This window comes from Mercenaria mercenaria, chromosome 17 (assembly GCF_021730395.1).
Source record: "Mercenaria mercenaria strain notata chromosome 17, MADL_Memer_1, whole genome shotgun sequence".
Taxonomy (NCBI): domain Eukaryota; kingdom Metazoa; phylum Mollusca; class Bivalvia; order Venerida; family Veneridae; genus Mercenaria; species Mercenaria mercenaria.
Window position 1 is genome coordinate 57,776,167 of NC_069377.1, and position 13,185 is coordinate 57,789,351.

Genomic DNA, 13,185 nt, shown 5'->3' on the forward strand with positions numbered 1-13,185 from the left:
AGCAGGGTAAAGGTTTAATAGTAGGTGGGCTCGATTAATACAAAAAGGGCTTTCTCGATCACGTGAACGGTATACCGAAATGTGCCATGATGTTTCAGTTGGGCTATTTTAAATGTCTCGCAATATACTAAATTGATGCGCGCGCAACTAGCCCCGACTGAAACGTGCATGAATCTTGTGAAATCGGTGTACCTGGGTACACAGTTGAGTCCACCTAGTGGTGTTAAGAGACAAAAATTGGCAACTGCTTTTGCTTTTATATGCTGCTGGACAACTTAATCTTTTGGTTTCATTCTAATCCCAGTGACTCACCAAACGTCACATTGTCAATTTACTAAAATATAGCCAGAGCTAAAAATGGTATTTTAGTTTCATAATAAGTTTATCATGATTAAATAAAAATTGTATGAATAATACACATTACATAGATGTGGAATGTGTTTGGCCTATTATCCTTAAGGTGATGCATGAGATTTGTAATATTTTCCTTATTTGTCATGGAAATTTACTACAGATTTCAAATTTTGTTGTTCAAAATTACCTAATATTACATGCCAAAGACAGGACAAGAATGATAAATATCTTTCGGGATATAATTCAGCATAAACAACATGCATGTGTTGAAAAGATGCATGTATAGTAAAACTAATACTAAAGACTATTGGTCCGCTAAATAAAGTCCATCTTTGAATAATAACCAACTTGAATAACTAGCACCTCTGAATGAAGAACACCTCCGAATAAGGACAACCTCTGAATAAGAACAACTTCTAACTAAATACCACCTTTGTATAAAGACCACTTGAATATAGCCCACCTCTGAATAAGGGCCATGTCTGATTAAGGACCATGTTCAAATAAGGACCATGGTCTGAATAAAGCCACATTTGAATGAAGACCACTTATCAAAAAACAGCTAGGTAAAGATCAACATTTTCTGTTCCCATTTAGCCATAAACTGAATATTTACCTGTTAATAAAGTGTTAGACCATTTTTTCATTTACCAAATGTGGTTTCTGAAGTGCCCCCTCTTTTTATAGAAAAATGATGTGTAACAATTCTGTTTATATACCAACAGCCATTGTTAGATGGACTTAAATACTGGACATGTTCATGACCGTATGACCTGTGTGTGGTCATTTAATGAGGGGTTGTTGCCCCTAAATGTTATATACTACACAGTCCTGTCGTTGCACCTAACTAACAAAGTTTAAAAAAATAAAGAACTCAAAAAAATATTTATCCATTTCAGCTTTCAAAGAAGAAAGCCCCATCACCACCAAATCACCACCAAAGTCGCCCACAGAGGAGCAACTATTTACTATGTCGGCAGCAGAAGCTCGTAACCATATACAACATATACACAGACAAAAAAGTGACAAACGTTTAAGCAAGCCTGACATTAAACAGAAAGTCAACTTGTTTGAGCAACTATAGTTGAAAAATATAAAATAAGACTGTCATAAATAGAGAATAGTTGCTGATGTTAGAGTAGGCAAAACTTTCATCATACAGACCTTAATAACCCTGTTCCAATGGATAAAATGGACAAAGACCATTGCAGAGGTATTGTTACACTAGTACACATACCCTGCTGGGTATTTTCCTATGGTATATAATAACAAAACTGACATTTTAGAGGCAGCATGTGTGAAGATATCTTTCAGGATGTTTGACTTTCAAGCTCGGCTTTACATGTATTTTCTGGAGACATGGATCACTTTAATGTGCTAAGCATAAATTATATTTCTCCATTTAAGTTGCGGAATCTACAAATAGGCTGCATTTTTGGCTAAGTCGGGATTTTTATGCCCCAAAAGGTGGGCATATTGAAATCGCTCTGTCCGTCCGTGCGTCCGGAAAATTCTTGTCCGGGATGCAACTCTTCCATCCATAAAGGGATTTTGAAATAACTTGGCATAAATGTTCACCATAATGAGACAACATGTCATGCGCAAGACCCAGACCCCTAGCTCCAAGGTCAAGGTCACACTTAGAGATCAAAGGTTAACATGGTCTGTTTCGTGTCCGGTCCTTTACTCTGCCATCCATGAAGGGATTTTGAAACAACTTGACATAAATGTTAACCACGATGAGACGATGTGTCATGCGCAGGACGCAGACCCCTAGCTCCAAGGTCAAGGTCACATTTACAAGTCAAAGGTTTACAGGGTATGTTTCATGTCTGGTCCATAACTCTGCCATTCATTAAGGGATTTTGAAATTACTTGGCATAAATGTTCCTCATAATGAGACGACATGTCAAGAGCATGACCCAGACCCCTAGCTCCAAGGTCAAGGTCACACTTAGAGGTCAAATGTTAACATGGTCTGTTTCTTGTCTGGTCCATAACTCTGCCATTGATGAAGGGATTTTGAAATTACTTGGCATAAATGTTCCCTATAATGAGATGAGATGTCATGTGCAGTACGCAGACCCCTAGCTCCAAGGTCAAAGTCACACTTAGAAGTCAAAGGTGTTTCTTGTCTGGTCCATAACTCTGCCATTTATCAAGGGATTTGAAAATAATTTAACACAAATGTGAACCATATTGAGAAGATGTGTCACACTTATGACTGAGGCCTCTTAGGTCAAGGTCACTAAATGATATGTGATTTTTTGCACATACAACTGTTGCATTCTTGGGCCTACTTCGGGGGCATTTGTCACCAATAGTGTCAGCTCTTGTTTTATCGTGAAATGTAGGAAATATGTAAAAGGACATGATCTGTAATTTAATCCAATCAGAAAAGCCTAATGTGATTGTTTATTTATTAAATGGTGGGAAAAAACAAGATGAAAAAAAGAGCAAACCTTCAAAAAATGCAACTTTGTCATGTAGAATAAGGAAAATTTGGAAAGAAGCTGCAGTTTCTACTTCAGCTTTTTGCTTCATGTTTAGAAAAGTTATTTTTTAGCTTGTCTATTAAAAGAATAGCAAGAGCTATTCTACTCATCTCCTTTAGTGTCACATCTTTGTTAAAAGTTTTTTGTGCAAGTTCATATTTCAGTAACCATTGCATTTTATGGATAGAAACATTACAAAGGCTTCCTAGCCATCAAACCTACTGAAAAACCAAGTCAGATAACTCTTTGTTGAATTTAATTCAAATTATGGCCTTTTTTTCAACTTAAAAAATTTGGTTCAAGTTTTTCAAGCTATAAGCTATGAAGCTGTATCTCAGTAACAACTGAAACTTCACACAATGTTTCCCAGTCATCAGACCTTCTGAAATAACCAAGTTACGTAACTCTTGTTTGAATTAAATTCAAATTATGGCCTTTTTTGACTAAGAAAATTAGTTGAAGTTTTTCATACAAATTGTTTTCATTGCCATAATTAAATGTGTTATAAATTTCTACAAAATAAAACAATTTAGGCACATATGTCTTGCCCATGTTTGAGTTAGAATCAGTTGAATAGTAGAGCACTTGTTTTTTGTAGGTTTGGTATGTTAAATAGGTACCCTTAATATGCGTCATTTATCAGCCTGAAGTGCAGTATGTAATTTCATAGAAAATCAGTTGTCTAGGATTTCTTAACCTTTTGTAATTTTTTAAACAATAGGACATCGGAAAATACCATTTAATGTATTTTGCAGCATGCAGTGACATATCATGAAAGTTTTACTTACAAAATATGTCTGTATCCAGGTTTACTGTAGATACAATCTAATCAAATAACAATGAACATTTTGTCTTTGCAAGAAAAAAATCTGCTTTTTTGCCATGATGCATCGGGCAAAAATGAATCATTTAAGTTACTTCAAATCAGTTTGCAAAATCTGTGGACACAAATTAATAAATAAAAGATACAAATGTTTGCAGATGAACTCTCAAAATGCCTGTTCGGATATATCAAATAAAACAAATCTTTTAAAATGTATGGTTCAAAATGAAAAAGTTATAGGATGTTAAAATGATTCATACACCTGATTTGCATAACATAATCTTTAAGTATTAAAATGCAAATAAGAAAAAAAAGAAAAACAAATGACTTTATTAACTTTGCACAGACTTGTTGGAGGTTTTATAGTGAAAATGAGTGATGATGCTTTATCTTTAAACTACAAGTACAAAATACTGATACATGTATACTGCAAAAGCAGAAATTTTCGCGAGGGTTTAATTTTCGTTATATTTGCGAGGCCCTACATCTCATCAAAACTAATCCTCACGTAAATATTCACCATTAGTATAATTCTAATTTAAGTAGGATACCATTTTTACAATTTCTCAAATACTAAACCTTGGAAACCTACTCAAAATTTCAAATTTGCAAAATTTTGACCCAGTGAAAAGATGTGCTTTTACAGTACTCGACACTATAAAAAATTCCTACATGTTTTTATGAATCATTATATAACATTGCATATTGTCACCAGAGTTTTGTTGGCATTAATGTTATATAAACAAGACATGTTAGTGCATATATCTCAAAATAGCCTGCAACAGTAGTGTTTGCAAATCCAACATTATATACATGTACGTTTTATATCCGGAAATAAAGCTTTTGATAGATGATTATCTATCATTCAATAGTACACATTGTTAACTGGCTTAATCATTGCTTCTGTACATGAAATGCAAATGAAGTGTTCACCACAGTAAGAAAAGGTCTTGTCATTCAGGATTTGTGAAAAGATATGATTCTTAACAAAAAGTCAGGCTTCACAAAACTTCAGTATGAATCTTAGCTGTTTGAAGCTTACAAGCTCACCATGACGAAAGTCACTAGAGCTGTTGCAATATACCTCTGGCCTCAGCATTGTGTATAACAACTTAATAAACTTCACACAATTCTTTGCCATGGTAATACCATATGAATGACATAGATTCATTCACTCTTGCTTTCAATTTGATGACATTATGACTCTTTGTTTACTTAGCATTTTGTTTTCAACAATACTTTTGTGATTGTCAGCAAGATAGTATCTCAGCATTTACACATCACAACAAAATAAAACTTCACACATTTCTTGGTCATGGTAATACCAGCTTAATGACATAGGTCCCTTAACTCTTACATTCATTTTGATGAAATTATGCTGGTTGTTGCACTTAGTCATCTTTTGAATACAAATTAGATTTCAAGCTTCCATTTCTTTTTTCTTTCTTGAATATATTTTTGTTATACCCTGCTGTGATGGGTGTGGGGTGTGTGTGTGTGTGTGGGGGGGGGGGGGGGGGGCTATAACAAAAGCTGCCGGAGGACAGCAACCCTCGACTATTCAACAGCCTTGTCAGTTGAATGAATATAAAAGTTGAAAAAGGGGCATAATTTTGTACAAATGCAAAACAGGGTTATGGAGCCTGTACAATGCATATCAGCTCATGACAGTGTGTAAAGTTTCAATCCATTCCCAGGAGTGTTGAAAAACTGTGTTAAACCCAAAACAAACAAACAAACAAAATTCTCATTAGTGGGTACTGAGATACCAGCTTACATACAAAAACTTAACCAAAAACTGCTAAGTCAAAAAAGGGGCATAATTTTGTAAAAATGCAAAATAGAGTTATGGAACCTGTGCACTGCGTGTCAGATCATGACAGTGAACAAGAGTGTGAAGTTTCAATCCATTCCCATTAGTGGGTACTGAGATACCAGCTTACACACAAAACCTTAACCAAAAATTGCCAAGTCAAAAAAGGGGCGTAATTTTGTAAAAAAGCAAAACAGAGTTATGGAACCTGTGCATTGTAGGCCAATTTATCACAGTGAATAAGTGTGTGAAGTTTCAATCCATTCCAAGAAGTGGTTACTGAGATACCAGGTTATATACAAAAACTTAACCAAATTGGGATGCTGACGCAGATGCCAGGTGAGTCCAATAGCTCTACCAATTCTTTGAATACTAGTAGTTGAGCAAAAATGCTGTTTAAACATCTGTGTGTCCTTCCATCTGCCTTTTACAAAAATTCTGTTTAACCTCGTGTTTCTTAATATTGTTTTTTAGTATCCATAAACACACTTTACCCCCTATCCCCCTCTTCAAATTCCAAAGAGTAGAACAGTTTTTTGGTTAATTTTAGTTTTTCTATGCGTTTTCTTTTTTTTATATTGACTCTTAGTATCCCTTCCACCCACTCTCTATTTTCTTGTTTAAATGACCATTTTTTTTTACATGATACTCCCCTTTTTTTTTTTGATAATTGTATTTGTTGGTATTGTCTGATTGTTTCTTAGTCTACCAACCCATGCCAATCCTCAAAAATTCCCCTACCCCACTCCCTCACTTCAGAATGTGCTCTTGTTAAAACTTTTCATATTTTGTGGCAAGCCTCACTGCGCACTAACAAATCTTGTTTTACTGAATGATGTACACAAAATAATTAAACTTGTCAGTGTTTTATTGACATTATTACTAATATAGGAGCTGCACCATGAGAAAACCAACATAGAGCATTTGTGACCAGCATGGATCCAGACCAGCCTGCACATTTGTGCAGTCTGGTCAGAATGCATGCTGTTCGCTAACGGTTTCTCTAATTGCAATAGGCTTTGAAAGAAAACAGGATGTGCAGGGTGGTCTGGATCCATGCTGGTTGCAAATGCACTATGTTGGTTTTCTCATGGTGTGGCTCGTATTAAGAAGCACTTTGTAGAAAAACTGTACAAATCAATATTTGGTAATATTTGAAATTGATATACCAATGACACTGGCAGGGGCTTCTTCTGGTCTCCAATATGTCTGCCAGGCACAAAACATTGATCTTGGTATGCAAGGTATGTTCTCAAGGTTAAATATATGCAAGTAAATCCTTTTCAGTAGGGCATATTTATTACTGGGCATTCGTCTTGTTTGTTTTTTTAACTGATTTTTAAAATGCTATTTATATATTTAAAACAAGAATACAGTTTACATATTTGTTTTTACACAGCTTTTTCATAGAAAATAATTCTATATAATGAACATTTGAGAAAGAAAAAATGTTTTATACTTAACTATTTTGCTTGTTATGTTTGATTAAAGTTAAAGTTTTGTTGTCAATGTATACATTATGCATGCATGATAAATTGTGGACTCATAACTTTCTGTGTTTCTAGGTGGGCCGATGGTTTGATACTTGGCATTTTTATAATCCTAAAAATATATTGTATTCCTTTTTAACTCTAGTGTTATCAAGAAATCTTTAAAAAAATAACTATGCACCCTGGCGATTCTTTGTTCAAATATCATTTGCTTTGTTGCAGCAGTAAGTTTTAGACAAGAAGAAATACAGTTTTAATTAGTTTTTGCACAAATATAAACAAGATGGGGAACTTTTCATGGTTTATTATCACATAATAATATCACATAAACAGAATATACTTATAGACTCAAATATACTAGATGACAGAAATTATAAAATGAAAATGAAATAAAATTATTTATCTTTTGTCTCTTAGTTTGACTATTTCCAGATACGAATACACACAGATGCTTTTATAAGCATCTACAGAACTCTTAAAATAATTGCCAGGAAAAACACAGTTTCAGTAGAAGGAAAAAGATTAAAGAACTAGAGCTATCACTAAAGGTGATGAATGTACCCCCTGCATGCACTGACACAGTACATTGCAATTTGACGCACACAAGATTGCATAATTATGTGGACTGTATGTATATAGTCTGTATGTATACAGTATAGTAACAAAAAACAAAGTCCCATAACTACGCAGAATATTTATCTAAAAGAATGTAACATGCACCATGCACAACTTGGGTTGGTACTGACACAGTACATTGCAATTTGACGCACACAAGATTGCATAATTATGTGGACTGTATGTATATAGTCTGTATGTATACAGTATAGTAACAAAAAACAAAGTCCCATAACTATGCAGAATATTTATCTAAAAGAATGTAACATGCACCATGCACAACTTGGGTTGGTACTGATCACTTGTGTGAAGTTTCATTAAATTGTGTGTAAGGGTTTGGTAGATTAGGCACGCACAAGATTGCATATGCAGACTGTATGTACATAGTTTGTTAACAAGAAACAAAGTCCCATAACTCTGCAATTTTTGTCGCTGAAAGAACCTAACATGCCCCATGCACAACTACTGTTGTTACTGATCACTTGTGTGAAGTTTCATTAAATTGTGTCAAGGGGATGAGGAGAGATGGTGTGCACAAGATTGTGTCTATGTATATAGTATAGTAACAAAAAAACAAAGTCCCATAACTCTGCAAATTTTTTTTCTGAAAGAACCTAACATGCCCCATGCACAACTACTGTTGTTACTGATCACTTGTGTGATGTTTCATTAAATTGTGTCAAGGGGATGAGGAGAGATGGTGCGCACAAGATTGTGTCTATGTATATAGTATAGTAACAAAAAAACAAAGTCCCATAACTCTGCAAAAATTTTTTCTAAAAGAACATAACATGCCCCTTGCACAACTACTGTTGGGACTGATCACTTGTGTGAAGTTTCATTAAATTGTGTCAAGGGGATGAGGAGAGATTGTGCGCACAAGATTGTGTCTATGTATATAGTATAGTAACAAAAAAAAAAAGTCCCATAACTCTGCAAAAATTTTTTCTAAAAGAACCTAACATGCCCCATGCACAACTACTGTTGGTACTGATCACTTGTGTGAAGTTTCATTAAATTCTGTCAAGGGGATAAGGAGAGATGGTGCGCACAAGATTGCATCTACGGACAGACGGCCAGACGGACAGACAGACAGACAACCTGAAACCAGTATACCCAACCTTACAACTTTGTTGTCGGGGGGTACAATAACATAGGAAGTACTTGTTTAAAACAAGAGCTGTTTGTAAAGCATATAAGCATCCCTAATCATACTGGCTTGCTGGCAGTAACGGGTATGTTAGTTTCAGTCTCAAGTACGTATTGACCTTGGCTTTTGACCTTATGACTCTAAGTACTGTTACTTTCAGTCTCTAGTACCGGTACATAGTGACCTTGGCCTTTGAGCTTATGACTAAGAATTGTTACTTTCAGTCTCATTTACATAGTGACAGTCTTTGACCTTTTGTCTCCAACAATTAAAGACGTCATCCTTTGACTGCAAGATATTTCACTAAATCTAACAGCTGAAGGTCCAAGAATTCTTCAGTTTTACTTTTGACTTTTAACCTGAACAAAAATACTGATCATCTAAATGATAACGAACAATTATCCTGATAAGTTCATAAACTATATGCCCAGGCATTCTTTAGTAAAAAAGAGACCAAATGGTCAAACAAAGGACCAACCGACATTGGTGAAAGCATCCTGGAACACTGATTAGGCTAAAAGATCATTGTAAGACACCAGTATATAAAAGAGTGATGAAAAAAAAATGAAATCAGCCTTAAATGTTTCAACATTCAAAACTTGCAAAGAATAAAATACAATATGTGTTATTTCAATAATGATTAGGTCATAAAACATCTTTACTATGAATCATGAGCACTTGCATACTCTGTTTATATTGCACATAACATTTCCTTTTCACATTTAAAGGAAGAAAAACATTTTCAAATAACTGATTCCTTTTTTTGCCATCACAACAGATGTAACTATACATAATCCAATTCTTACTTGTGTGACAAGCCTGCTATGTGGATAATGCTAAACCACTGCTCCTCTCAGAATCTTTTTTACTAAGACGACAAACGTATCAGTTTTCTATACAAAGTCTGATCCAAACTTGAGACACAAGATTACTAAGTAGATAATGCCAATCCCTTGCACTAGAGTGTTATTAGCTAGATACATTAACCATTTACAGCTGAATTCGCCTATTAGGATCACCAATGACTCTGTCAGAAATATGGTCTTAATTGTGGAGTAGTCTTATTACGAAACACATGTTTTTTGCTTGTCACTACATGTATTAAAACAAGAGGACCATGATGGTCCTGAATCGCTCACCTCTTCCCACATGATCCAGTTTTGAGTATGACGTCGTTTTTTCTATTATTTGACATAGTGACCTAGTTTTTGAGCTCATGTGACCCAGTTTTGAACTTGACCTAGATATTATCAAGATAAAAATTCTGACCAATTTTCATGAAGATCCATTGAAAAATATGGTCTCTAGAGAGATCACAAGGTTTTTCTATTATTTGACCTATTGACCTAGTCTTTTAAGGCACGTGACCCAGTTTCAAACTTGACCTAGACATCATCAAGGTGAACATTCTGACCAATTTTCATGAAGATCCATCCAAGGGTATGGCCTCTAGAGAGGTCACAAGGTTTTTCTATTTCAAGACCTACTGACCTAGTTTTTGATCACAGTTGACCAAGTTTCGAACTTGACCTAGATATCATCAAGATAAACATTCAGACCAACATTCATACAGATCCCATGAAAAAAATGGGCCTCTAGAGAGGTCACAACGTTTTTTCATTATTTGACCTACTGACCTACTTCTTGATGGCACGTGACCCACTTTCAAACTTGACCTAGATATCATCAAGATGAACATTCTGACCAATTTTTATAGAGATCTATTCACAAGTATGGCCTCTAGAGATGTCACAAGGTTTTTCTATTTTTAGACCTACTGACCTAGTTTTTGACCGCACATGACCCTGTTTCGAACTTGGCCTAGATATCATCAAGATGAACATTCAGACCAACTTTCATGAAGATCCGTTGAAAAATATGGCCTTTAGAGAGGTCACAAGGTTTTTCTATTATTTGACCTACTGACCTAGTTTTTGATGGCACGTGACCCACTTTCAAACTTGACCTAGATGTCATCAAGATGAACATTCAGACCAACTTTCATACAGATCCCATGGAAAATATGGCCTCTAGAGAGGTCAAAAGGTTTTTTTATTATTTGACCTACTGACCTACTTTTTGATGGCATGTGACCCACTTTCGAACTTGACCTAGATATCATCAAGGTGAACATTCTGACCAATTTTCATGAAGATTTCATGAAATATATGGCCTCTAGAGAGGTCACAAGGTTTTTCTATTTTTAGACCTACTGACCTAGTTTTTGACCGCAGTTGACCAAGTTTCGAACTTGACCTAGATATCATCAAGATGAACATTCAGGCCAACTTTCATACAGATCCCATGAAAAAATTGGCCTTTAAAGAGGTCACAAGGTTTTTCTATTATTTGACCTATTGACCTAGTTTTTGCTGGCACGTGACCCAGTTTCGAACTTGACCTAGATATCATCAAGGTGAAAGTTCTGACCAATTTTCAAGAAGATCTTGTGAAATATATGGCCTCTAGAAAGGTCACAAGGTTTTTCTATTTTTAGACCTACTGACCTAGTTTTTGACCGCACGTGACCCAGTTTCGAACTTGACCTAGATATCATCAAGATGAACATTCAGACCAACTTTCATACAGATCCCATGAAAAATATGGCCTTTAGAGAGGTCACAAGGTTTTTCTATTATTTGACCTACTGACCTAGTTTTTAATGGCACGTGACCCAGTTTCGAACTTGACCTAGATATCATCAAGGTGAACATTCTGACCAACTTTCATGAAGATCTTGTGAAATATATGGCCTCTAGAGAGGTCACAAGGTTTTTCTATTTTTAGACCTACTGACCTAGTTTTTGAAAGCACGTGACCCAGTTTCGAACTTGACCTAGATATCATCAAGGTGAACATTCTGACCAATTTTCGTGAAGATCCATTGAAAATTATGGCCTCTAGAGAGGTCACAAGGTTTTTCTATTTTTAGACCTACTGACCTAGTTTTTGAAGGCACGTGACCCAGTTTCGAACTTGTCCTAGATATCATCAAGATGAACATTCTGACCAACTTTCATAAAGATCCCACGAAAAATGTGACCTCTACAGAGGTCACAAGCAAAAGTTTACGGACGCACGCACGCACGCACGCACGGACTGACGGACGGACGACGGACGACGGACACTGCGCGATCACAAAAGCTCACCTTGTCACTTTGTGACAGGTGAGCTAACAAAGAACAGAAAATTTAAAACATGCCTGTAATAGTGAAGTGATCTCCATTCCAAGGAGGTCTAAATGTGGAATTCGTCTGTGCAGTTTTTGGGCCATAGCGATGTATGTAAAAAATATAGCTTTCATTTTTCCTTAAAATGCTTATCAAACAAACAAAAATGATTTATTTGATGCTGGTAAAAAATAACTTCCCCAAACCCCTCCTACCGCCCCGTCCCCCCCACAAAAAAAATGGAAAGAATCAACCTAGAAATGAATTTTACAGAAAGTTTTCACACAGATTAAAATCTACTTCAGTTACTAAAATAAAATTTCAGAAAACCACTTTTTTGCTCATTTTTATCAAGGTATTTATTATACACATCAGCTGAATTTTGAAGTCAAAACACAACACACACTGGACTATATATGTATTGTCCTTTGTAATTCAATACATCGTGTCAAGGACATATATGTCTATTTCCTCTATCTTGTTCACAAATATATTGTGAAACTGTTTAATTTTGTTGGCATAATGTTTCATGGTTTTCACCAAGTCATTTTGTCCAAATATAAATTCCTGGATTTCAAATTGCAAATTTAAAATTAATATGAACGTTTGTTGTAACTGATGATTTAATATTTGCAGATCAACTCAAATAACAAATCCATGAACATGTGTCGACTAAAATATTAATGAATTCATAGTCTCTCGAAATGAAAGATTGTCCGAAGTTCTCTCTAAAATATATATATATCTTTTCCACTATTGGGAAAACTAAGAAAGAATCTCCTTATTTAGCAGCACCTATTTAGTTGATAATCTTTCTTAGCAATGAAATATCCTCCATATGAACAATACAGCTCTATGCGTGGTTTTTATATTGGTACATTGGTTATCTCCTCTTCTGCTATATGCCCAGAGATATATGACACAAATTTCATTAAAATCCTAGAAGTACTGCCTCTACTGTGCCCGTTGTCATGACTTTTTGGTACAGAAAAGTTTTCCAGTCACTGGGCACACATGTTTATTTTTAGCACAATGTGTATGAGTGATGATGCCATTTGGATAACGCACAAATGATGGTTCATTAAATGGTCTATTGCACACTGCACAAAGTCTGAAAAAAGAGACAGTAAACAGAATTCATAATTAGCAAATAAAACAGAGCATTCAGGTCAATATGCAAATTATATTGTATAAAAAAAAAAGTCTTGTATTTGAAAAAATTAACTAAATGTCACATACAAACAATACTGGGAGAGTGTCTTGGAAAAATCATTC

The 13,185-nt window shown here is 35.2% G+C and overlaps 2 protein-coding genes across 2 annotated transcripts in view; one reads left to right on the plus strand and one right to left on the minus strand.

The window, feature by feature from the left end:
- Nucleotides 1-7,382, plus strand: part of LOC123535599 (Na(+)/H(+) exchange regulatory cofactor NHE-RF1-like) — a 70,768-nt gene extending 63,386 nt beyond the window's left edge. The window contains exon 6 of the mRNA XM_045318309.2: nt 1,254-7,382. Within this exon, the coding sequence (XP_045174244.2) occupies nt 1,254-1,391 (138 nt within the window). The 3' untranslated portion in view covers nt 1,392-7,382. The remainder of the gene's footprint in view (nt 1-1,253) is intronic.
- The window catches only part of LOC123537659 (transforming growth factor-beta receptor-associated protein 1-like), a 31,771-nt gene continuing 25,850 nt past the window's right edge, over nt 7,265-13,185 (minus strand). Inside the window, exon 21 of the mRNA XM_053528274.1 lies at nt 7,265-13,021. Coding sequence (XP_053384249.1) covers nt 12,880-13,021 — 142 coding nt within the window. The 3' untranslated portion in view covers nt 7,265-12,879. The remainder of the gene's footprint in view (nt 13,022-13,185) is intronic.